Source organism: Diadema setosum, chromosome 20, assembly GCF_964275005.1.
Source record: "Diadema setosum chromosome 20, eeDiaSeto1, whole genome shotgun sequence".
Taxonomy (NCBI): Eukaryota; Metazoa; Echinodermata; class Echinoidea; order Diadematoida; family Diadematidae; genus Diadema; species Diadema setosum.
Genome location: NC_092704.1, coordinates 29,944,260 through 29,971,824, shown reverse-complemented (window position 1 = coordinate 29,971,824; position 27,565 = coordinate 29,944,260). Strand labels below are relative to the sequence as shown.

Below are 27,565 nucleotides of genomic sequence, written 5' to 3'. Positions count from 1 at the left end.
CTCTCTCTACTCCTGGAAGATGAGATAATGTGTCAGATAGATTTGCTAACACCTCAGAATTCTTCAACATCAACTGCGGAATTTCCACATCATCACTCTCACTGTCTTCAACTCCCCTCACAAACACTTCTGAATCCACAGAAGATTCAACCGAAAATGGCAATGTATTTGCACACAGGAGACTCTGTGATGCTCCTGTATCCCTCAAAATGTGAACCTGAACCTGCTCACTATCAGGCGTCAAACTAACATACCCTGAAGATATGAAAGGTTTGTAATTCTCTGCCACCCGTTCAAACGATGGCAGATGCTCTGTGCGAGTGATAGCAAAAGCATCTGGCAATGCTTTGGGGTTGCTAATCCCCTCTTTTTCTCGCTTCTTCTTCAACTTCCAGCAAGCTGACATCACATGTCCGTCCTTCTTGCAATAGAAGCAAGCCTTGTTCGGCTTTTGATCAAGATCGGGCTTGGGAATGCTTGGAGCAACAGCTCCTCTTCTTGGCACACCCTGGCCTCCTTTCTTGCTTGAAGAAAGTTTGAAAGTACCCTTGTGGGTAAGCACATACTCATCAAGGAGGACAGCAGCTCTCCTGGCACCATTCACTTCCCTTTCCTCCAGGTACTGCCGCTGATCTGGCTGAACACACCTCTTCACCTCCTCTAACAACACCAACTCTTTCAGTTTGTGGAAATCATCAACACCAGACGACCTTAACCAGTGTTCAAAATGGGTCTGCTTGTGTTGCACAAAATCAACGAATGTCTGATCATCCCTTCTCCTATAATTCCGAAACAGTTGCCTGTGGGCTTCCGGCACCAACTCGTACGCCCTTAACACGGAACTCTTCAAATTCTCATAGTCAGAACACTCTTGGATAGTGAGAGACGCATAGACCTCTTGGGCCTTCCCTACCAGCGAGCTCTGTATCAATGTCGGCCACACTTCCTTGGGCCATTCTAAACTCACAGCCACTTTTTCAAAGTGCTGGAAAAACTCTTCTACCCGGTCTTCACGAAATTTCGGCACCAACTGAGATTGCCTTAATGCATCAAATTTTGATGACTTTGCTGAACTGCTGGAAGAAGGTTCATTCGATTTTGCATCGATTGACTTGATTTCGAGTTCTATTTTCTTTGCCTCGACTTCCAGCTGCTTCATCCGAAGCTGGATCTCAATTTTCTTCAATTCACTTTCTGCAGGGGTTACCAAAGGTGTGATAATTTCACCATCATCTGTCCCTGCTTCATCCTCTGACAAAGAGGCAGGCCAAATACCAGTATTGGTAAAAAACTCCGAAATTGTGTCCTTGATCTCTGCTTTTCGATCCGATGTTTTGATCGGGATTTCTAAAATTCGAGCAACTTCCACCAGTTCTGCCTTCCTCAGGTTATTAAAACCTTCCTGAGTGGGTTCATCAACAAAGCTCTGCACGACATCAGCCATTGTGGGAATATCAAAATCAAAACTTGCAAGAAGTCACAAATCCTCACAAAACTACAAAGCCTTAACAAAAGAAATGCACTGCATATGAGTACACATGTACGCATGAACCCAGTCACACGCGCAGAAAAGGCAAAAATTTTCTACGATAAGCAGAAAACATCAAAATCCCTAAGCCTTCGAATCAGGCATACAATCAGAACACCACGACATCACATTAGCATGTGATCTAAGGTCATAAAATGAGTATACACACTCACTACAAACGACCACATAGCACGATTGTGCAAACCATGGAAAATATATCAAAGCCTTTAACCGAGGCTAATCTTCCAGAAAATTCGGCGTGACCCGTAGCCAATGTGTACGCAAGCCCCCACACATACACATCCAGCATACGCACACTCACAAACTGCACTAGCCCTACACACGACGCGCTAGACCGACCGTCTGCGACTACAAAACACGTGCGAGCCCAATGCGCAATACCCACGCTATGCACTATATACGCACACAACTGAATCGGTCTACACAAGACCTTCATGCAAAAACGACAAACGTTCCAAACGTGAGAATCCTCACCAAAATCTGCACTAGGCCTTCACACAAAATGTAGTCTGAAAACTACAAACACAGTCAATGACCGCCAAAGCCTACGCAGCATAAATGTTATACACAACGTGCACAACCAAACTTGAGAATCCTCACCAAAATCTGCACTAGGCCTTCACACAAAATGTAGCCTAAAAACTACAAACACAGTCAATGACTGCCAAAGCCTACGCAGCATAAAAATGTTATACACAATAATGTGCACAACCAAACGTGAAAATCTTCACCAAAACGCATGTGGCCTGTCAAAACCAACATGCAAACAATGCAGGCCCAATACATAAGCCTGTCATCGACGCTATACACTTGTCTGCATACTAAAAACAAACGTGTACAGCCAAACGTGAGAATCCTCACCACAACGCATGAGGCCTAACAGAACCTACATGCAAGCAGGTACATAGGCCCGATACGACATGAGCCTATACACCATCGACGCTATACACTACGTACTTACAGCACACGTGTACAACCAGACGTGAGAGTCCTCACCACGATCCGCATGGAACATGCGAAAGAAAACGGCTTGTCTGTTCATTTTCCCGGACAAGGTCCCAATTTGTCACGACTCAACCCAATCACCACATCATGACAATCAAATGTTCCGCTCCATTCCTGGCAGATCGCACCCAAACCATCACAACAACGTTGCAAAAAGACCACGATTGGGAAGCCATGTCTTGATCTGAGAGCGATAACTTGCTGCGGACCTCTTTATTGGTATTAGCCTTGTTCAAGGCGCATCACACCTTGCACTTGGATATAGTTTGCCATTTTACAGGGACTCATTTTCTGGCCTCCATCCCTTCTTGGCCATGGTGTAAGATTGAGCTACTTTGGTTGAATAGTACAACAGTCCCACATGAAGACTATTTTGATGGCGATTGTGCAATTGCACATGAGACCATCTTAGTCACAGCAAGTTTCAGTGGAGCAGGCATGTGAATATGATGAATTGATTTTTGAACAGAGAGTGTTGGGAGTTCAAGGGCTTTCTGAAAGAAAAGAAAAATCTTTGAACACTTTCATGATAAAACAAACCATTACACAGTCACACCTTCCTTAATGGCCACCTGTCAATAGCAGCCACCTGTCTATAACGAACATTTTTTCGTCTCCCTTGGGTGGTAGCTGTAGACAGGTTTAACTATACAAACTGTAGACCCTATGTAAATGTGTGTGTGTACTGTATACACCGAATGTTGCGCAAGGTTTATATTCTCGCGAATTTCGCGAGTCAGGTGGCACATGATTTTGCAAAACTAAAGACACACAAAAATGTTGACTCTAATCCTGACATGAATGTGACATGCACGCATATAATTCTCCATGTTGTACTGCACTCCACGACCGCGAATTTAACCACTCACGAAATTGTCACGAAGTCCTAATTCGCAAAAAATTCGACTTGATAAGTATATGACGTAATACAGTATATTACTACATTTGAAGGTTATGTCACATGAACACCCTCTTGCAAAGTACTCATGATAAAATGATAACGGGCTTAATGAACATGTGATTGATATCTTCAGGGCCTGACATATATATAAATTCAAATTGTTTTGTTTGTATCTGTGTGGATGCTTTAAAGCCAATATTTAGTCAATTAAATATTAGTGATGATACAGTGATAAATAAACAATATGAAATATTCAAAAGTGCCATATATAGGTAGCGAGTTTGATCAACTTTTACTACATAATGCAGTCATTGAAAAAAAGAAAAGAAAAAAGAAAGCGTTATTGCGGAAGGACCATGGCTGCGCATCAAAAAAGAGAGAATGATATTTCAGGATCATAAAAACTCCACACTGGCGCACATGCATTCCTATGGCCTTGACAGCTTACTCACAGACGCCCACAATTTATCACTTGGGGTGATGTCCTTGAGTTAATAGTAAATGACCCTCGTGACCACTCGTGATGTGATAGGCCTGTCTCTGGTTTTCATGGGCCCTCGACAATGGCGTATCATATCATATTGTGAGAAAATAAAAAAGAAGAAGAAAAATAAACAAGAGCAGAGAAATGGATGTCCCAGTGGGCATGGGTTGTTTGTGATGTAGACCTGTTCTAAATGTATGTGACAGGAATTGGTATCCAGGAGGATTGTCATGTCAGTGGTGTGAGTGTATGTGTGTGTGTGTGTGTGTGTGTGTGCTTGTGTGTGCGTGTGTGACTGTGGGAGTTTGTACTCATGTGGGTTGTGAAAATATGTGGCGTAGATTTCGAACGCGTGCAGTTCGCCGCTCGAGAAATTGAGTTGTGTCGTATTTTGGTGGGGTAGCGAAATGAGGTGGTTGACTTTTGGGTGATTCGTGCAGGTTTGCTGGAGCATAGCTTTTGATAGGGTTTTATGACACAAGTGATTATGATGAGCTGAACATAAAATGAATTCAACAAATAGAGAAAGAGAGCGAATACAATAAATAGAGAGAGAGAGAGAGAGAGAGAGAGAGAGAGAGAGAGCGATAAACGGAAAAAACAGAGGCAGTGACGCAGAAATGAAGTACATACCCTTATATTTTGACTTCTTGAATTCTTAGAATTTGTCTTCATGTAGATTTTCATGAAAAGATTGTAGAACTTTGTCATAGGGGAGACTGAATGAGATTTAAAAGGATTTGTGATGGTAACAATGATAATGATGATGGTGATTTTGATGTGGGGATGATGATAATGATGTTGACAGTTTTGATTTGGATGATGATGATTGTGATGATGATGATGATGATGATGATGATGATGATGATGATGATGATTGTGGTAATGATAGGATGATGATTGTGATATGGGATAAATGATGATGGTGATGATGATGTTTTTTGATGGGGACGATGATGTTTTTTGATGGGAATGATGATGGTGGCTGTGGTTGTGATGTGGAACTGGAAATGATGAAAATGATGTTGAGAATGATGATGATGTTAGTGAAGGTCATGACACTGATGTTGATGTGGGGATGATGTATTGAAATGACAATAACAACAGTGTTGGTGATGATGATGATGATGATGATGATGATGATGATGATGGTAGTGGTGGTGGTGGAGATGATGATGGTTATGATTATGTTTGGATGATGCTATAGTGATGGTTGCAATGATGATGATGACTTTCACATGAAGTAACCCTTCTGTTTGACACAAGTGTCTGAATTAAACCTCGAATGGAGCACATCTACTGTCCTATAGATGAAGCAAGAAATCATTTGTTGCACATGAGGATATTGAGGTGTAGTGCCAGGATAGCAAGACAGGAATTGGACTATTAGACAGTCTTTAGAATCTTAACAATACTCTCTTGCTTAAGAGAGGTCCTGGAAAATTAAGTTTAGTATCATCAGTAGCAGAATTCTGTCACTTTTATGCATTCACCCCAGGGGGTACTGGAGGCAGTGCTTTCTTTCTATCTCGTAAGTTGACCAAACATGAGTGCAGCATTTGTAAAAGAAACCTCCTCGTGTGGTTACTGATGTATATTCATTTTGTAGTGTATGTATTTGTTTGTGTGTTTTTATTTGGATTCCAGCAGTCTATTTTGGTTTGCTGCAGAACAAAAGGATATCAGATTTCAAAAGCTGTTGTAACGACATGACCATTAATCAAGCGTGACATATTTACAGGGTAAGCCATTATTGTAGATCATGATGGACATAAATTTATGTTTGGGACCCTCCACTGTGCTGTGCAGATGACAAGAAAAATATTTATCGATCCTCGACGTATTCTCATTTTTTGAAGACTTTTTCAACTGTACTTATCTTTTTCTTGTGTGTGTTTGTGTGTGTCTGTTGGCACTGCTTTTATGTCATCCATGACTTACATTATTGTAATTATTTATCTTTGTGTGTTTATAGGTCCCCAAGGATTAGGGTTCAGCGTCACATCACGAGATAACCCCACCGGGGGTAAGAACCCCATCTTCATCAAGAACATCATGCCCAAGGGGGCCGCTATCTCCGACGGCAGGCTCAAGCCAGGGGATCGACTGATGGAGGTGTGTCTACATATTTGGCCTCTTAAATCTTGACCTTTTTTTGTTCATTTTTCTTGTGATTGATGAATGAAAAGTGCAACTTCCCTCAAGTAGTAACCATGATTTTTTTTTTCTTCTGATAAATACTATTAAAAAAGCCTGTATACCTCCTGGAGGAGCTGATAGAGCGATCCGTCAATAGGCTAGAAAAATGTTGGATTCTGCTCATATTTTCTGAATATTGGTGTACTCATATGACATCACAAATTATTGTGTTGAGTTCCAACCGGGACAAGGCGATCCATGCAATCCACAACTTTTAAATGCATGGTTTGATTTTCCTCAAACTTTTAGTTTCAATGAATGTTTCACTAGTTTTTCTGTGTTCACTGAGTCCACAGACAGGGTTGGGCAAACACATTCTCATCGGGTAATAGTTTCTAGATGCTTTTGGGTTTTTTTGTATTCATTTATCTATCTGTCTTTCTGTCTATATACATTCGATCCTTTCTATTTGTCTATCTATCTGTCTGTCTGTCTATCTATTTATCTATTGTTTACCAATCTATTTATTTCATTTATTTATCAATCTACTTATTATCTATCCATTTATCTATCTATCTATCTGTCTATCTTTCTATCTAGTTATCCATATCCTGTCTCTATTTATTTATCTATCTATATATATATCAGTATATCAGTATATCTGTATATCTATCTACATTGTATCTAGTCATCTACTTTGGTAATGTATACACACAAGTTTGTGTATTCTGAAAATCTCCTTTGTAGGTGAATGGCATTGAGATGACGGGTAAGAGCCAGAGTGAAGCTGTGTCCATTCTGCGCAGCGTGAAACTAGGGGGCGTGGTCAACTTGGTCGTCTCCCGACAGGATTCGCCAGTCAAGATGGTTCCGCGGCAACTGGTAAATCTCCTAGCCACACCCATCATGTCGCATTAGACTCTGAGTTTGCAATAAAATGGAGAGAAAAAAAAAGGAAAAAAAATTTACTGGCAAATCTGCACTTACTTTTTGAGACTTTTGCAATAACCCCTCCTGGAACAATCAGCATGATTGATATGGTTTGACTTTAATTTTGCCCTAAACATGAAGAAGAGGTGAACCTGATTTTTTGTTTTTTTCATGCATTGTTTTGAGGTAGCCATACCTCATATTTTCAAATATCCATACTCATGAATTAATAGTCTCATAAAAAAAATGTGAGATAAATTGAACACAAAGCTACAACGTGTGTATCTGGAATCCAATTTCTCTGCAGGGCATATATCAGTCGATATCTGTAATCCACATGTTGGTTTACCTATTTCACATTTAAGTTCCATTATACGTAGAGAGTGTGAAATCTTGGGGAAAAACATATGAAGCAGAGTGATTCCTCCTTTAATCCAATAACAGGGTTACGTTTATGAATTTTTTTCAAATAATACCTGTAATTTGTTGTTATTCAAAGTGTATTGATCAGTGTCCCCTCTTTCAATATTGAAAAAAAAATAACAAAACCCAGCCCGAGGAGACAGCAATTGAGGAACAGACGTCCAATGCCAATCGCACCGTGCTGACCTTTGACATACCCCTGAATGACACGGGGTCGGCGGGTCTCGGGGTCAGCGTCAAGGGCAAGAGCGGGGCCACGGAGGACCAGGAGACGCGCGACCTCGGGATCTTCATCAAATCTGTGATCCACGGCGGAGCAGCCTCAAAGGTAGCTCCGCAAATTTTTACAGCGAGAATTGTGAAAATGTGTTGTGTTTTCATTTCAAGGTTTGGTGTTCTCTAACTTTAGATTTGCTGCAATATCGGTTCATCCTCAGGATGTCCACAAATCGTATTATATAGGTGACAGTTAGCATCATATCAAACTGGGCCACTTTCATTTTGAATAAAACCTTCCCATGTATTTGTCCTCAATAATAGTAATCTCAACCATTTTTTGCCTGAGACAGATTTGTTTTGATTTTTTTGTTTTTGTTTTAATGAAAAGTGTATCCTCTTTACTTTGGCAAAAGGAAACAAGATACAAATTATCCAAATTTGAGTGATGAGTGTTTTAGATTGGACTTTGAATGATGTTGTACCTGGATGTCAAGTTTTGAACAGAATGCATGTCTCTCCGAGAGATACAATGTATGTGAGTCAAAACATTGTCATAGTCCACGGATTTCATTGTAAAGGGCATTCATTATGCTCTAAAAGAGATTGTATTTGACACCCATTTTCCCTGCATCCTATTGTCAGTGTCGACATGTAGAATCAATCCCTTTCTGTGTCTGTTTCAGGATGGTCGCTTGCGCCCGAACGATCAGCTCCTTTGCATCAACGACACTTCCCTTGCCAACATGTCAAACAGTGAGGCCATGGAAACGCTGCGCTTGGCCATGTCGCATGAAAAATCACCGCGATCCACCATCTCGCTGGTTATAGCGCGTCGGAACGACCAGGACGGTGGGGGCGGGCATACCAACAATCTCAGCAAGCCCACCGTGAGTCCATCGGCCGATCGCAATGTGGACAGTGGCCTCATGTCCCCCTCGCCGATCGGCAAGAACGACGCCGGCTACTCGGTGGGCATGGTGTCGAGCAGGCATTCGGAAGGACAGCTCGAGGGGCACGACCTACAGAACGGCGGTGTGCCACGCGGCAACGAGATCGTGGTGCGGGCATCCGTCGAACCGCAGGCCGCGTCCTCGCGAGCCTCTCCCGGCGCCAAGGTGACGTATCCTGGGGACGACGAGGAACACCTGTACACCAGAGACCGCAGGTCGTCCGGCGGTCAAACACTGCCCTCTGGAGGGGAGGAGATGGTCATGATGGCCGATTCACAGGTGAGGGACTATGGAGGCACGTGTGGAGAAAGTCACGTTTGTGATTTTTATGATGTTGTGATCTCATGATTTTGATATAATGATCTTATGAAACACCAGAGAAGTGGAAACATAGTAATAATAATGATGATAATATTAATGACAAACCACATTTCTATAGGGCATGTCACCACAGATGTAGTCCTTTTGCACTTTGTAAGTAGAGAAAAGCACAGAAGAGGATCTGAAGAAATCATATGAATGAATTCAATTTTTGAAATAATAGTAACAATCAACATTTGATATTAGTACAATATGATTCAAAATAGGTATGATAATTCAGGCTGTATTTTGTGTGTGCTGGTGATACGCGAAATGAGTAGAAACATATTGTTTCAGACTGTTCCAGGAATGAAGAACGCAAAGACAACATTGCAAGGGACTTCTCTCGTATCATAAGATATCAATATTTAAAGAAGCAAGTGATATCTTCATCCCTCTTTTTTATGTAGAAAAGGCTGAAGAAAAGAGTCCAGAAACAAAGTTTTCCAGTGATATTTTATGTACTCTTCCTTTTCCTCCCCTCCATGTCCAGACCCGTCTCAGTCACCCACCCACCAGCCCAGGGGGCCCTGTATCCCACCTCTCCATCCACGGCTCCCCGTCTGCCAGGGCTCCATCGCCACCCCAGTGGCTCCTTGACTGGGAGAAAAATGCACAGGATGGGTGAGTATTGGATCACATTTCTTTACTGTGTATGACAAAGATAATGATTCAAAGAGAGATGGTATATGTTTGTTGATTGAGGGGACAATAACATTTGCAGTGAAAAGAAAAGAAATGGTTATAAGAAACATATGAAGAGTTTGATTAAAAACAGACTTAGTGCCACTTTCAACATTTTGAAATAAGTCCCTCATCAGATAAGAGTAAAATAAATCCTTTTCCACTGATACCTCACTTGTTACATTACAAGTAATATTCCTGAAGTTATGACCATCAATATCTCACATTTTCTTATTATTCTTTTCTTCTTTTTTTAGCAGCTTTCTTTGCAAATATTTCAAATGAACTCCAGTGGATTGAACTCCTCTTGCAGTCATATTTTCTATATATTGATTATTAAACACTTATATTTGTTTTGAAAATTTAAAGGATGATTCTGGGTGCACGGAACATTGTGTAGTAAGTCAACATAATATTATTCAGACTGGTATCTCGGTGAGAAAATACATGTAGATTCTACATGTACTAATGTATTAAAAAGCAGATGAATGAATAAAGAAATAGAATGATTGCACACTGAGACACAAAAGCTGGTGCATGTACAACCTTCAAACAAGTTCTCACAGGTTATTGAACGTGCGGCCTGAGTGAGTAGATGTATGGCTTGACCAGACTTTTTTTTATCTGCATGCTTTCCTGCATGATAGGGAGCTGAGTCCTCTTCCAGATGCTGACAAGCAGTTTGACCGCGACAGCTACGCCAGGGCAAGCTTCTCGGAGAGGAGGCAGGGCGGGTCGCTGGATGCCAAACAGGTGATTTCATTTCTTCTTAACTGCTTCTTTTTATCATTGTTGCCATTGTCCGCCATGCTGCGTAATGGTGGGGGGTTGATGGATCAAGACATTTTAGCTCTTCTTTGGATATAGTATATGCATACTTTGTATTTTGTATTACTTTTGTTGATGGAAATACATTGTAGATAAAAATTGAATTGAAAAATCAACTGAAATTGAAATGTTGGAAAACAAAAGCAAAAAACGAAAGATGAATTGCTTCTCTCAAGAGCTTTTGATTTGTTGTTGTTGCTGCTGTTCAACAATCATTGAATGTTGATAGATATAGGTCTACGATGATTTTGAAACTCAGTATATTTGAACACTGAAAAGTTATTAAATGGGAACCGGGGATGAAGTGCATGGCTTGCCACTGCCGAGAAAGAAAAACTAAAGAAAGCAAAACAGAAGAAAGCAGAACCCAAAGAGAATAACGAAAGAAGAATGTACTGCACCACATCAATCATTGGCTGTGGGAAAAAAGAAAACCTGCATTATTTTTTCTCTGTCTCTTTTGGTTTTGTGTGTGTGTGTGGTTGTTTGTTTGTTTGTTTGGTTTTTTTTTGTTGTTGGTATTGTTGTTGTTGTTGTTGTTTTGCCTCTAAAGACATTTCAACTGAAGGGTTATGTGTAGTGTGCAGTATGACCATCTGATGAATTCAATGCACAGTCATTTGATTGGGGAAAAAAAAAGGATCAGTGTTCATCACATTAACCCTCAGTGGACGCCCATCCTGAAAAATCCAAGTGCCGTTGTTAGACATACAAACATATTCTGCACAGGACTGAAAAAAGATAATATTGTGAAAGAGGAAGTAGGCGCTTCTCCACCCACAGTGTTGGTTGTCAGATTTGCATCACATAATCCCATAAAGCACTGGAACCAGAGACTGCACTGAGTTTTGTTTGTTTGTTGTCTTTTTAATTTATCTCTCTGGTTTGCTTGGCAGATGGCATGGTACAAGAAGACGAGGGGGGAACCCACACCAAAGAAGCAAGCCACCGACGTATCACAGAAAGGTAACTCACAGGGGAAAATCCTCCCCAGAACCCTACCCCAGCATTTCTCCGAACTCACTGGACTGAGTCTTGTCGTGAATGATGTCGTGCCTCTTTGTGTTTCTATATCAGTGTATGCGATGGAAGTGAACCATAATCCAAGACATCAAGGTCCGAATTCACAAAGATGGTTTAAATTCAGACCATGGTTTAGATTTAGACCTTGGACTAAACTAAGCACGAAATAGGCATACCATTGATATTTACGTATCAACGCGTGCTTGTCACTGGATGTCTGTTGGTGTACACAATCTGTCAATCGCATTTTATAATATGCGTGAAAACTTGCATAAACCATGGTTTAAATTCAAACCACCTTCATGAAGGTGGGCCCAAAAGTCCTGCTGTAATTGTGCTTGGAGTTCATTATGCTGTACTACAACTTGTTACTCCAGGTCTGCTAGATTGTGCAGTTGTTAGTGTATGCGTGCATTGATTTCGATGTCATATTAGCCTATTAGCGTGTCATTGTCAGATATATATTCCTGTATGGCATTGTGCTCTCTCATGCCACTTGTTCCTGAGTATTTGCAAGTGAAAAATTAGTTGCACCTTGTAGTCAGTCATGTTCTCAGTATATGAATGCATATGTACGGTGTCGGTCCCATCTGAGTATGAACTGTGGGTAAAACCTGGTAGGATTAGTCTGCTTAAAGGGGAAAGTCCACGCTGAAAATTAGTTTGTGTGGATAGAAGCAGAACAAAATGGGAAAAAGGACAGTGCGAACATTTCAGCAAGTTTTGATCAAAACTATGAAGAAAGTTGTGATTTTTAGAAGTTGTGATCAGTCAAACACAAATTGACAATTTCATGATGTCACTCACAGCCCCCCCCCCCCATGAATTGATCTGTACTGTCAAATATAAAGGAATTTTCATTTCCATCATATCCATGTGAAATAAATTTTCAATCCTACATTGTACATAAGCACCCTTGATACAGTAATTGCAAATATTTTTCTGCACAACCTTTGGATGCACAAGATATTGAAAAATGGGAGGGGGGGGGGAGATTTTATGGAGTTTTATGCACAGGGCAAATTTAAGATGAGCTCACATGCTACCATATGGAGTCATCAATTTCTATTTGACTGGTCACACTTTTCAAAAATTTCATTCCTTTCTTATTTTGAAGCAGAAGTTTGTCAAACTTTCATTATACTGTTCCTCTTATTATTCTGGTTATATTCCATCAAACTCACTTTCAAGGTGAACTCCCCACTTAACTCTGTAAGCACCACCAATGATTAGTGAATAGCTGTAGCTTACAGTGCAATCCCAGTGTCGTTTTCAGAGGACAGTTCAGGATGGGTTAATTGCAAACATATATCATTATTTCAGTAGCATGAAATATTTAGTACCACAGTATGCAAATGGTGCACTATTTTGATCCTGCCATTGTCTTGGATGTATTGTTTGTGATGTCCAGACAGTGTGGAATGGCAAACTGTCTTAGGATATTTTAGGATTTCAACTGTGGTTGTGCAAATTGGGAAATCTTGTGATACTTGAAAAGTGCTACAACTTTCTGTTCAAATACTGAATAAATTACAAAAAAGGCTTGTCTTTGATCAATGTGGAATCTCCGAAAATTGCTGCGAAAGAGTAGCGCATGTTTGACGAGAATCAGACGTTAGCTATTCTGAAAAAATTAATTTGACAACCAGTTTATAGCCATCTGGTAGGTACAATTTGTACAACATGTAATGGGGGCTACTTTACAAATGCTGACTTCTCATACCTGTGTCATTTTATTAGAAATCATCATCAGATTTTTTTTTTTTTTTTTTTTTTACAGATGACAACATTATGATTTTGTGAAATTTTAGCTCAGGAATCAACTTTACTTTTTTTTTTTTTTTTTTTAAAGCTGCAGTCATACCTTGCGAGATAGTGTTCATTGGATGTCCAACGGAGAGCAAATTTTTCTATCCATTTGTCTCTGTTGGCATGTGCTTCTTGCCTGTTTCTCAGTTTTTGCATGAGCAAAACTTTCAGTCAGATTGAACTGACCATGCCTTACAAGGAATGCATATGCCGAATGAGAAACGAACAAGAAGCGCTTGCGAGTGAAAAGGAACAGATTGAAAATTTATATCATAAAGTAGCGGATATGTGGTTATCATGATTCTAATGGACTTGAGAGTTTTTTTTTTCATTCTTTTTCTGTTGTTGACGTTGAATCCTGCCCGCCAGTGATATAATGCTTTACAAAAAGAAAATAAATGCCCCTTGCAAGAAATGATTAAAGACGGGTGTTTTAATGGACATGCTGAACTAAGTTTCAGGTGAAACATGCTTGGTGGTTGCTTCACTCGAGTATCCCCTGCTTACTGTTGCCGTTGTGTGCTCCTCCAAACTTGAAAGAACTGAATATTTGTGACATTACCAGGGTTGGGTGCATAATAAGCAAGATCAAGCCAATGTTAACAGTGTGGCCTGTCTTGAGTGACCATCAAAAATGTTTGTGACACCCGTTGTGACCGCACCCACCACACCCCTCCCCTCCTCCTTTTCCCAAGCAGACGTGGCCGCCAGCACCAGCAGCCTCCTACGGGCCAGTTCCATGGATTCGCTCCTCGACTCAAAACCAAGCACGAGTCGAGCGGAAGCAGAGAGTAAGTACGGCATGGCGCCCTCGCTTGATGGACTTTGGGTGGGACCTGAGGGAAAAACAAAACAATAATCCTGCTTTTCTTTTTGCTTGCTTACATAACCATCCAGAGCACTTAATGCACCTCCACTTTTCCTCCCACACTCTGTGCTTCGAAACACTTTTGCATCGTTCCCATGTACTCTCTCAAACACGCCGTGTACATCTCCTCCAGATCCCATCCTTACTCTCCGTGCTCCGCTACATCTTTGCCGTGCTCTAATCGCCATGGAAACACTCTCCTGCATCAATTCAGCATCTCGTCACAGAAGGCACTTCGCAGAAGATGATTTCTTACTTGTGTCTTGTCACGATTTTTTCGCTTCTTTTCCTCTCCTTGGAAGGCATTTAGAGCGTCTTTATGTTAACAGTGAAGCTAGAGAGTGACATTTGACTTGAATATCTAATATGATAAATTACCAACAGAATAAATACACTTCTGCATTTTGTAGTTTGATAAAGTTTATAGCACAATTACCTCTTCCACTAGTGCTTTCCTTGCAGACAGTGAAATGCTCTCATCAAATTGCTCTCTTTGTATGGAATCATAATCCCTTCTGCATCGCATTCTCAATTATATCTTGAAAACACATTACGACATTTGTATGGCCTACCTCAGTTAATGTACACTTAACACCAAAAAGTATTCGATGTCTTTTTGGCTTCAGTTTTTCAGGCAATCACACATTTTCTGTTCCAGATTGTCACTTGCGCAAAAGTACACTCTCAACCCGCACAATATTCATTGGTACCTGTTGAATCTCTTTGTACTCCCCTGTTTTAACAAATTTTTTATCTTATCGCACTCTTCCAATATTTCATTCTCATTCACCCCATGAGTCGAGACTCTTGGACTTTCTGTATCAACTACTACATGTTCACAGAGAGGCAATTCATATTTTTACCATCAAAAATTTGTCCACCATACTTATTCCTCTGTGCAATCGTCACCATTGTACAATTCTTTGATTTCTTCTGTATTGGCAGTTATAGTTTTGTTTTACGCGTGGACAAAGATAAGTTTTTAAAAAGACACCAGAAATTCCAAGTTCTTACATGTCTTAAAGTTCAAAATTGAAAGCTTGTATGTTTAGAGGAGTGTACATGTACAGTACCTGGGGTACTACTAGAGCAAGAAAGCATGAGGGAAAGAGTGGTCAGATGTCTCACTGAGGAAAAAAAGAAACAATATCCTGTCTGTTACAAGCAACCATCTCAATATCATTGAAGGTGGGGTGTGTTTGATTTGTGTGATACCTGTTATCTGTGTTCTAATCCTTCGATGTGCAGATGTTACTGTATGTGCAACAGGGTCGTGTTTCAATGCATATTTACCATACTTTGTTTCATGTACATACATCATGTAATATCCTCTTGTACAGAACACAGTTTGTGTTTGATATCTGTTACATTTAATTTTAGTTGCATATTTTCCTCCCTTCTTTCTGATTCCTGTTTATTCAAACCTTACAGGATGCAGCATTAACATTTTAGGTCAATCTTAACATCTACATTATTGTGATACCTGGCAAAATCATATTTTCCGAGTGGCCTGAAAACTTTATGCACTAGTGAAAGCATTTTCTAATGTAAATATGTGTATGTGTATGTTATGTGGGATGTATGGTATGTTACTAACAAGAAGCTAGCAACAACTTTTCATAGTGATGTTAGATGCTGTTATTACTTTCTTTCGCTTTGCCAGTAAATCCTCTTATTCCTTATTTTTCAATTCCTTCAAAAATGATGCTCATAATCTTTTTGCTGATCAGCTCTGATAGTCCTATAGTCATCTATGTATTAAATCAGAGTCTCTTGTTTAGATGTGTATAGTCTAGCTCCAAGGCTGCTTTCTGCTTTACTCACCTCTCTGTCTGCTCAACAAGGATTTTTTTTGTCAGTCTTGAGTGGAGACCGTATTTTCTACCATAATCCAGTACATGTAACTACTCTGATGCACATATTATCACATTACAAGTAGTTATGAAGCCAAAATGTGACAGTAAGGCTACACGTGTGCGTTGTATTAAAGGTAAGAATCAGGAGCTATTGTATAATGTACTGCAATATCCCAACACTGTCCATTACTACATGTATCTAATTGCAATACTTATAAAAATCAAATCAAAATATTTTCCCCAAGCAGTGCAAGCTTCTGGGGACATTGCTATTGTAATACTGTCAATGTTTACTGGTGCATCAGTAATCGTATGTGCTGTACATGTGAACATTTGAATGAACTTAGTAGTTTTGTTGTAGATGTTCAGTCGACTTTAATCTGTATGGTAGAGAATTGTGGATGCGTAATTGAACTCACATTAATATGACACTTCTTGTGTGGCAAGGAGATAAATGTTGACACCGTGTGGGCTAAACTCTTTGGAGCTAGATGTTGTGTGATGATCACAGAAGTGATGTGCTCTGTTGTATAACAGTAATAATGGTTTGAAGATTGTTGATCTATTGTGGAACGTCTGTTCATGATGTGCACACATGAATCAGAGCCTTGACTGTTCTCAATAGATCAAAAGTAATTTTTAGTTACAAGTAAAACCATCCTTCAAGTTGTTTTTTGCACATTGTGGATTCCAATCAATCATTATACCATGTCACTGCACGCACCCTATCAATAAACATGACCCATTCTATTCATTATCATTATTGTAAATTATGAATTATAAGCATTTAGTTTCCAGTGCAACACTTTATGTTTTGATAGTGGCCAAATAAAAGTACCTATTACACATGGCCAGAAGCTGGAGATAGACAAGAGACATCTCTTGGCAGAAATGTCTGAGCTGACTTAACATTCCTCAGACTATTCAGAGAGACAATCACTGCCTGTTAGTGTTTATTGAGCTATTTAATATATGATATTAAAAAATAGTATGATGTATTGAAAAAAAAATGCATTCTCCAAGGTGTCTTCGTTCATATGTACAAATAGCAATTGCAGGTCACAGGCGGCAGTAGTACCAGTTATACCATACGTGTAGTTTTCACAGTGTGAAGGCATTTCCTACACAATAACCTAAATCAAGCCCCAATATCTTGATGGATGCAGCCAAGAGACAGTGTTTTCCTTAGACCCAGATACTTCATTTCATGTATGCCCCCTCTTCTGTCATCCCTCCCCCCACAGCTGCTGCCAAGCCCATGGGACCGGGTCTGGGCATGGAGAAGTCCAGCTCCCTGGAGAGCCTGGAGGTCGCCGTGGCCACCGTCCAGCAGCAGCACCGCGATGACTTCCCGGGTCGGCCGAGACCAAAGGTCAGGAGGGGTCGCATCTGCAACGACAGCTTCCGAGCAGCTGTGGACAGGTCGTACCAGGACACACCGCTCAACGGGGAGGTCGTTTCCATGTACACAGGTGAGACTTTGGACACATCCGGCCAGTTTTGACAGTATGATGGAGTTGTGTGGATTAAAGAGGATGGCTAGTAACTGATCAGTGGGAATCAGTGGGAATGCTGGGGGATGATTGTTCCAATCCTTGTGGGATTCATTTAAGAGTACATTACATATCTATTGTTGTGTGAAAATTATTTGCTTCAGAATGGTCTCATATTCAAGTAATGTGCAGTTTAATGTTTCCAGGTTAGCATGCCTGTACAGTGACTGGGCATTAAATTGCGCATTACTTGAATATGAGACCGTTCTAAAGCAAATAATTTTCACACAACAATAGATATATAATGTACTCTTAAATGAATCCCACAAGAATTGGAACAATCATCCCCCAGCATTCCCACTGATTCCCACTGATCAGTTACTATCAATCTCCTTTACGGAAATGTGTCAGTGAATTTTGGCCTCTGTATGAGAAAGGGAGTTACTTGTCGAAGTAATTCACTCTCACTGCAGCTGAACTGCAGTATGATGGAAACAGAATCTGAAAAATAGATGCTGTGGTTGCTTGCTTGAAGCATTCATTTCTTCCATTTAGCAGCCACGGGAACAAACAATAATTCAAACTCAAAGTCAGAAATAGATAGCGTGGAGGCATTCAGGAAAACAAACAGGTGGCTCAAGATATCTTTTCTTGTGGGCTGACTACCTTAACTTATTTCATTGCCTTTTCAGAGACTCCAACTCCAAGTAGCTGGACCCCCTAGAAAAATGGAGGCTGGTTGCACGAACATGCCCACACTTCTTTTTGTGTGCGTAACTCATGCGATATCCTTTGCAACCGGGGACCAGGGTTCAAGCAGCTCCAGGATCGTAGATGCTCTCTGGTGCTATTCTAGCCTTATTTCTTAACATATTACAGTCAACCTTGCTTACAACTGTAAGTCGATCTCACATAAGTCAAATAATCATCTATTCTAGGTTGACGGTCTTTTCAAATCCTCTCCTCTTTTATATTCTTTTGATATTAATCTCTCATATGTCAAATTTTCTTGTAGTCAAAGCTATTTCTTCAGTCCAAATAGATTCGATTTAGGCAAGGTTGACTGTACATATGACAAAACTAAGCTTAGTGGGAGAGAGCATACTTTTAAATGAGAGAAAATGTGTCTGAAGGGAAGACACACAGCTAGAGCAGGAGAAATTGAAACTCGAGAGGAACTTGTGGGAGAGTAAGAGATTTTGCAAAAATAGCCCCAAAGTGTGAGATCTCATGCAAAAACGGGAGAGTTGTGTGTCTCTCCCATTCCTGCAAACAGTTGAAAATTGATGCGCAGTGTTGCCGTCACAATGAATGACAACATTCCCTAAAACATTTTTGTCTCTTGGTTTTGCATCCGGTAGTGATGGAGGCAGAGGAGAACGGGGGCTACGGTATCTCCCGGATGTCTTCCAACGGGAGCGGCGACGGAGGAGGCGGGGGCATCAACTCTGCCGGAAGCATGAAGAAGAAGAAGGACAAGAAGGAGGAGAAGGATGCCAAGGGCAAGGGCAAGGCGTCGAGCACGGGATTCAAGGGCCTCTTTAGGTTTGCCTCACATCTCCCCTGACTTCTTGCTTAACCTCCTCCATGCATTTCCTTTTTCTTTTTTTTTTTTCTTTTTTGGGTCAATTGATCAGAAGCAATGCCTGTGTATGAAAATTTCATGTTTTCTGGGAATTCAGTTCAATGAAAATGAATATGTTTCAGAACTGTGATGACTTTCTTTTTGTCAGTTTGCAATTAATGATGGTTACGATGGATTAAGAAAGATATGAGCTAGTCCATATTTGGATATATCATTCAACAATGTGGTGTTTGTATAGAAAGGGGCAAGTTGTGAAATTATGTAACTGTGACTGCAGTGACTTGAGGAATGTTATGTCAAACTTATATGTTCATTTTGCCAAGGAAATATCTTTCTTATAAACTACAGTTTGTCAATTATTAGTAGTCAGTAGTCATTTGTCAACTGTCACTACCCACTGGGCATTTCATCTTGTTCTCTGCAGACACTAAAATAGCCTTTTTAATAAGCCCCAGGTGAGTGCAATAGAAAGTAAAATCTTCTCCCTTCATTTCAAATCCTTTGTGATAGACAAGAGCATTTGGATTACTTGAGATGGGAAGGGAATATGTGGGCATGAGTAGGTCTTGCAGGATTCGTAGAGACTTTTAAAAATCCAATGTGTTCCTGTGACTAGTTTGAGCCAAGTTTTCGTCCAATCTAGGCAACAGCTTTTGTAGTGTGCACAGTCTTGATGTAGGAGGAGTAATGAGTTGACCTCTAGCAGCTCGGTCAAGAATTCACCAAATTCTCTCGATCCTCCAATGCAGATTTGGGAAGAACCGCAAATCCATCGGGTCCGAGAATGCGCTGAAGGAGAAGGATAAAGATGGGCGGGGCCAGACGATGTCGGAAGTGGAGCGGCTGGAGCAGGAAGAACTAGAGAGGCGGAAGGCACGGCAACAGGCCAAGCAGGAGCACGAGAAGTGAGCACTGCTAGACTCCTCCACCAGGATCATTGTATCTTCTAACACTCTTCATTAAAAAAAAAGCAACAGCAGCTGACAAACTTGTGTCTTTCACATTTTTGTGTTGCTGTCAAATCCACACTTTTGTTTGTTTGTTTGTTTGTTTGTTTGTTTGTTCATTGTCTGTAAGTGCATTACTGATTAGCTGCTTATGTCAAAATTCAATCAGTTTAGAAGCCTGGTTGTTGGTGTTTAAACTTTAAAGAGGTAATTTACCTGACACAGGAGGAAGTTGTCTGGAGTAACATGTGTTAAATCAGAGCAACAGAGCAGTATATGCCAGAGTCAAGTTTGACTAGTGTTTTATTTGATTGAGATTTGAAAGTCAAGTCAGTTTGAAGGAGCGTCATGGAATAATTTTCTTTATGGGAAGCTGGTAATGGCTACTACAGAACGTTGGTATTACATGCATGAAAATCCTGTTATACTTCCTGATGAAAAAAGCCAAAATGTAATTTTCACCATTTAGTACGCTTCTGTGTGGTCCGTAAAATGTAGACATGCAGCAGAAGGTCCCATGCAGTCCTTATGGAAGTGATCAGATGTGATCAGAGCATCAGAATGGATGGACAGAAAATTTAGACTTTAGCAGGGTCTTTGCTGTGGACAAGTTCTCATCATGTCTACGCTTGTTTTGTTTGGGCGATTCTTTTCCAGTATCTATTTTGATGAAAATGAGTACAATGCACGTGCACGTTTCTCACTTTCTTGCGTGCAGGATCCAAGAAGAAATCGTGAAGCTGCGAGAGCAGCAGGCCCAGGCCAGGCAGAAGGAGGAGAGGCAGGAGGCCATGGGCAAGTCGGAGCGGATGATGCAGCTACGGCAGCAGTACCAGCAGAGGCACCGGGACCGCCAGGGTCGCTACGTGGATGACGATGAGGAAGACGATATGGATGACGACTACGCTGGGGTCAATCCACAGGACAGGGCGGGCAGAGACAGGAATGGTTATGAAGAAACAATGGTGAGTTTGAGAGATTTACCCTGACCCCCAATTATGGAAGAACTTGCTTGTGCCCTACCCAGGAACCAAAGAAAATAGAGACATATGTTGTTGCAAGAGATTTTTGTAGGTCGAGCTAGCTTTGTGAAGTGGTTTGATTTAACCCATTGAGGACGAGTCCTGAGTATACTCGGGCAAACGTCTATGGGAAATGCTTGTTGTAGTAAAATCAAACCGTCCTCAACGGGTTAGAGGAAAAGAGCCACTTTGCTTTGGCTTGACATTTTAAGAAATGCTGAGAATGCCAACTGATGAGATGTGAACTGGTATGCTTGACTTGTGCCATCAGTTATAGATTTGAATGAGGTGTATCTTTGTAAACTACCTTTTTTTTCATGTTTCTGTCATCAGAGCCAAAGAGAAAGACTGGAGGCTGCAAGAGCTGAGCAACGTGAAAGGGACCGTCAGAGACATCTCGAGAAGGGTGGGGATTCTGGGTATGAGAGGATACCGCCTGAAGCAGAAGATCGGAGGAAAGATCGGCACGACGACATCTACTCCGAGGCGAGAGACAAACGGGAGGAGAGACTACAGAATCACAGATACGCAGAGGATCCCTACGCAGACCCACGAAACCTGCGCAACCAGGATCGTAGCAATCGTTACTACGACGACGGGAGGTACGGGAGACGGGAGGCAGAGGAGAATCCCTACGAGAGGCACAACGGGAAGAGGGAGCTGCAGGCGCAGGATTCCCGGGAGGGACGATACGACAGGCGGGACTCGGAACCCAGCAGGCAGGAGCGGCGAAGGAGTCTCAAGCGAGCGGACCGCGTGGAGGCAAGAGGGAGGCCGGAGGACAGGCCCCAGGGTAAGGAGAACGTTGAGGTTGAGCGGCCAGAGAAGAGGGATGGGGACGAAAAGGAGCGTGACCGGAGGCCGAGCCGGACCGACAGGTCGACAGAGAGGCGGAACCCGAGGCGGGACGAGCGTCAGGATGCCCGGCGTGACGAACGGTACGATGCAAGACGCGATGAACGCTATGACGGCCGGCGTGATGAGCGTAGGGACAATAGATATGAACCAAAGAGAGAAGAGAGGTACTATGAGAAAGGGGCCGGTGATGCTGGGGACAAGTGGCAGGAGGAGAGGAGAGATCGTCAGCCGCGGGATGACCGCTATGACAGATATCCTGACCAGAGGGATCGCTATCGCACTGCACAACAGGCAGACCGTCAGAGTTACAGCAGCTTAGATAGGTAGGTCGTCTGGTTACGTTAGGACAGAGCCCAACAAAAAATGATGCATGCATGTATTCTCTGATAACCACGCAGTATGGGGAACTTTTGCACTGAAATAAATAGAATGGAATAATTTGCAGTTATAATAATTACTACCATAACAAAATATATATTTTTTTATCTGATAGCTATGTTGTTACGTCTGTGTTAAATTTAGTGTAGGTTTGTTCTGATGATTCAAATAATCATCATAACTCATTTTCCAAGACAAATGTATGGGACATATATTTCATCCTTTCAAAGTAGGTAATATTTTTTCACCAATGTATTTCATCTGGGTTTGCTTACCTATACATTTAATTTTTTGCCATTTTAATGCCAGCTGCAATCAATATGATACATTGTAGGTTAGTAAATCTCACGGGGAGATGAAATGTTCAATACTCAAGAAACATATTACCAGCATTCCTAGATGTCTATCCCACTCTGTATGACATAATGCTAGTTCCACTCAAAGATTGCATCTGCATGCAGATTTAGTAGTGTAATTTTGTAATAATGTTTATTAACCTCGAACTATTTGCAACTTCTTGTTCAGGCCTTCGAGGAGACCCCGTGGCTCCAAAGACCCAAATTATTACTCCATGTCAGAAGAAATCAGCGGCGTTGGACGGCCTGATGGCGACTACGGCAGGCCACAAGACTATGTCCGTTACAGTGACCACCAGCAGGCCTCGAGGCGCACCTCATACCCCAACGGCCCCGTCCCGAACCACGTCCCCCACTCTGGTGGCGGAGGGGACGGAAGGTACCGCCGCAGCAAATCCCAGTCGGATTACCTGGACGAGCAGCCGCGGAGGATGCGATCCACGTCGGAACAACTCGAGGAGGATTACTACCACGACAGCAGGCGGAGCGTGCCCTCGCAGTCGAGAAAGGGCCATCCCAGAGCGATGGAAGTGGACAGTCGCGCGTACGATGGCTATAATGATGCGGCGAGAGTGTAGCACTACCGCACGTGCACTTGGTGCACCGTAGAAACCCGACCCTGGATTGCCTCGGTCCTAGACTGCAGTCAAATTTTATAAGACGTGTGCTGCCTGAAAAGGAAGGATCATCTCCTTCATCCTTCCAGAAGGGGATAAACAGAGCAATTTGGTACAAGTTTTTGTGCTTTACTTCATCGAAGATAATTCCTACAATGTATACTGCAGCTCCATGTGGGGGAAAAAAAAAAAACATACGCACCAAGTGGTAGAAATGAAACGTCCTCTGGATTGAGAGGAGATCCTTTCTTGTGTCAAGCAGAATTGCGGTTGCCATGGAGACATCATCCAGAAGGGGAGACCGAGATGTTGCCAGTAATGAGGAGAGACAATGTCCTGCCTGAACTCTTTATTGATGACACCAGTTCATGGTATGTGATGCTGTCATATAAAAACAAAGCCATGGATTTCTCACCGTTCCTCTTTACTGTCATGGATGAAGGTCAAATGAGGGAGGCGGTTGTGATCAAACTGATGTGGAATCAAGCTGCAGATAAGTTGTTTTTGCATGCTGTTTGTTCATCACGAGAAAGTGACCCTGATCAGTACCAGTGACGTGACAGATGAGACAGAACCAGATTCCTGCGTGCCATTTCTAGTTCTCGCCACGCGACAATGATTCTTGGGGATGTGACACGTTTTGCGTCACAAAGCCTACATTCTCTTGCGGAGAGTGAAGCAAAAGTTTTTCTTCAGTACTGTGTATTCATGTCGATGTGTTGTCTGAGATCCCTCCAGTACTCGTACGTTATCAGTTCTCAGTCGCAGGTGGCCAAAGATTGGAGATGTAGCGTCCCTGATGTGGACTCTAGTACCATGTTTGTCATGATTGAACGTGTGCAGGCAGTTTTAGGTGTATACCCACCATGGAGTTACTAGTACTAATGCTTTCTGTTTTTGTTTTTTTTTTCCTCCTCCATAGCCTTCTTCAAGTATTACCTTGACAGCTGTCAGATAGAATGAACTTGTATGCATATAGCAGAAAGCTCGTAATCAAGATATCACAGTAGATTCAACTGCGCTCCAACTTGGCACTACTGCTGCTCACAAAATGTGGATTTGTGTTAAAAAAATATGTTCCAAAATTTGTTGAGATGCAATTTCTCATCTTTTTCTCTCTCTCTCTAATTCTTGTGTATTCATGAAAGGTACATAAACCTATTTGCAACTAGCCGGAACCGTCTGCTACCATTCCATGCAAGGAACCTCTGTACACATCAGTTCAAATGAATTTTGATTCTAGGATTGGAAATCTTCAGAGCAGTACTTAAACATTCATTGTAGGTCCTAATACTATGTCCCAGTACTAACCAATAATGTTCTAAGTCAGTACTTTGGAATGAAATTCTACCTGTATTCATTACTTGATAATTATTATATTCCCTTAAATTGTCCATACAACAGTCACAAGTAGGAAATTAATTGCTGAAGTAAGCCACCGTCTCATTCAACTGCAGGATCGTTTATGAAATAAGGAAATAAAGTCAGCTGAGATTTTAGGGATAAATGAATGAACTAGATGAAGCCATGTTGTTAGGATGTTTATGGGTTCTATATGTTTGTTGTAGCTTCTGCTGGTACAAAAATATTTTCTAGAATGTCATGGAAAGTAAGATACCACTAGAAATAGCTGTTGTATTCAGTTCATTTCTGCCCCTGTAAGGTCACAATTATGATACATTTGAAAAATCTGATAGTGAAAGAATATGTTGAATATAGTCTGGATTACATTCTGGTTGGTAGATTGCGTGTGCAGTGTGGATCTCTACAACTTTACCATCTGTTAGCTATCCCTCCCATGAAAGATAAATCAATGCCAATGCTTAAAAAAGATAAAAATAGTCTTCTCCAGTTCAACTGTCAAAAAGTGTAAGTGTAGCAGAGTTTGCTGAGGGTCACTGCCCTTTTACTCATGGATAGATCCAAACATTGGTCTGTCTAACTCAAGTACTGGCCAGAGAAAGCCTTATGGATTTTAAAGAGATAACAATGTGCATGACTGATTTCCTCAATTAATGTCAGCCATAAGAGCATGCAGATATGCAGCAGAAGGGCTATATTTTGTCCAGGGAAAACCTTTTTTAATGCTGCACAACAGAAATGTGGAATTAATCCTCAGAGAGAAAAAAAAAAGCTATAGAAGGGTTGATCAGTGCTTCTTTTAGGGCTGCTGTAGAGTGGTATGTACCCCAGACTTTGTAAGTGGCTACCTGTGCAGATCCAAGAAGTTGTACCAAGTACTTACAAGCCAAGCCTCCAGATTGTTGCAATTTCCCCCAGTGAGATTTCTGAAAGGGTGCCCTCGGTTGACATGCAAATCGGCGTGAGGTAGTCCGGCTAGCGGTGTTGGGTGACTTGAATCCAAGTCCTTGCCCTCGTAGCGAAACATTCTGTACTGACGGTCAGTTGCCTGGCAACAAAGAAATCATCGTATGTCAACCACTGCTGAGCGTCGCCGGCAGACGACAAGTGCAGAGTGGCGGATGTGTGCCTGTTGAATTCCTGTTGGGTGTTTGTAGGTCTAAAAAAAGACCCAAACAAACAAAAGAAAGCCAAAATGACTTTAAGGTACCTCAATGATGGACATTTTACATACAATTCCAGAAGAAGAAACATCTGCATATCTGACTTTTCTTTCTAAAGTCATATTGAAAAGCTTTTTTTCTTTTTTTCCCCTGTGGAGAATGTTGCGGCATCGAAGTTTTGATGGTGTACATAGTCTAGTAACATTCCCCGCCGTTCATCTTTGTTTTCTGCTTTCGTCAGCAGATTTTTTTCTTCTCTCTGTTGAACCTTGCATTTGAAAATACTAAACATTTGTTTTTCGTTTACATTATTCGACGTGGGGGCTTGCTTTTTTTTCCCCCACAGAGTTTATGTTAATCATGGAGTGTCTGTCCTAACCGTCTATGCAAGGTTGTGTACATTTGTACAGAACTAAGAGGTAATCACAAAATCATATTTATATTACGGAAATGTTTGTAAATTCATGCTTATTGAATTTATTTCTACTCATTTATTTCCAGTAGCTTACTGTAGGTATTCCTTGGTTGTTGTAGTTGTGTTTTCTTGGTAGTTGATATTTCAAATTCCAATTTGATACCGGAAATGAACTGTTTTTATGATTCTGCAACTCAGTATATTACGTATTTCATTCTTATCTTTCCGTCTCCTTCCCACCTGCCCCTCCCCCATTTCTGTTTTGTTTTGAAATATCGGTGCTTTATATTTTGGTGTTGTCAACATTACGGTAACCCATGTGAGATGTAAGATCACATTCCAAGGAAAGGAAAACTATATTGTGAAGTTACGTTGCATGTGCTAGTTGTTCCCTGCCCCCCCCCCCCCCTGAAAAAAAGGGGAAAATATGCAAACAAGTATCTGAACATTGTTTCAGTTACAAAGTTGATAATGATTTCTGAGGCAAATGCTCTGAAATTGTGTGTTTGGGGGGATTTTTTGAGTGTGTTTGTAATTTGCTTTTCGTGTGGCAATATCGCGACTGCTAGGCCTTTTGACAAAAGTGGCTAGGGTGAACTTTGTCCGTACAAGGGGCTGCTCCATTCGCTTTCCTCTCTCCCCCAAGAAAGAATGGGGACAAGAAAAGTTATCAGTGATGTCATAACATTGACAGAGGGCTTACATGTATGTTTGTTGTTGTTATTTTTTCCAACTATGTGAGAGTGTTCTTACAACTACTTGTATGCTGCATGTGAGTGAACACAGCAAAATGTTCAGTGGATGTGCTGTTGGTGTTGTTGCCAGTTAATGATTAGGTGGTTAAGTGACATCCAGAGTGGCTACCCCCAACGTAAAAGTTCAAGAAATGACAATTCTGAGGTCGATTACCAGCCAAAATTGTGCAGTTTCCTGGAGAGATTCTCCTGTCCATTTTGATTTCACCCTCAATGCGGTATGAAAGCAAGATCGATATTAATGAAAGGTTTGAGTTAGCTCTGCCAGGGTTCCTTTGTGATTTATCTTCGAACATACTGACCCCAAAAGAAAAAAGAAAGAAAGAAAAGAGATTTCTTGAGAATACTATCTCCAGTCACTTTGCTCAAGTTTCTCTCAACATTTAATGATTGTCATCTGCAGGCATGAAGAGGTTTTGTACTTTTTTTTTATTATTTTGGAAATCAAGACACTATTAAAGATGAGAGAGAAAGAGGGCCAAGCAACGTTGACGGAAGTTAACTGGATTGGAGTGGGCTGGCAGCTTGGAAGACTTTTTGAAGAGATGTGCAAAAGAAGACAAACAAATCCCAAAATTTTCATCAC

At 41.3% G+C, this 27,565-nt stretch overlaps 1 protein-coding gene across 1 annotated transcript in view; it reads left to right on the top strand.

The window, feature by feature from the left end:
• The window catches only part of LOC140243719 (partitioning defective 3 homolog), a 122,041-nt gene extending 98,573 nt beyond the window's left edge, over window positions 1-23,468 (top strand). The window contains 13 exon segments of the mRNA XM_072323383.1: window positions 5,915-6,054; window positions 6,826-6,960; window positions 7,562-7,759; window positions 8,334-8,901; window positions 9,485-9,584; window positions 10,292-10,397; window positions 11,369-11,438; window positions 17,273-17,500; window positions 18,883-19,066; window positions 19,856-20,011; window positions 20,772-21,018; window positions 21,409-22,256; window positions 22,837-23,468. Coding sequence (XP_072179484.1) covers window positions 5,915-6,054; window positions 6,826-6,960; window positions 7,562-7,759; window positions 8,334-8,901; window positions 9,485-9,584; window positions 10,292-10,397; window positions 11,369-11,438; window positions 17,273-17,500; window positions 18,883-19,066; window positions 19,856-20,011; window positions 20,772-21,018; window positions 21,409-22,256; window positions 22,837-23,245 — 3,389 coding nt within the window. The 3' untranslated portion in view covers window positions 23,246-23,468.
• Window positions 23,469-27,565: the final 4,097 nt, after the last annotated feature.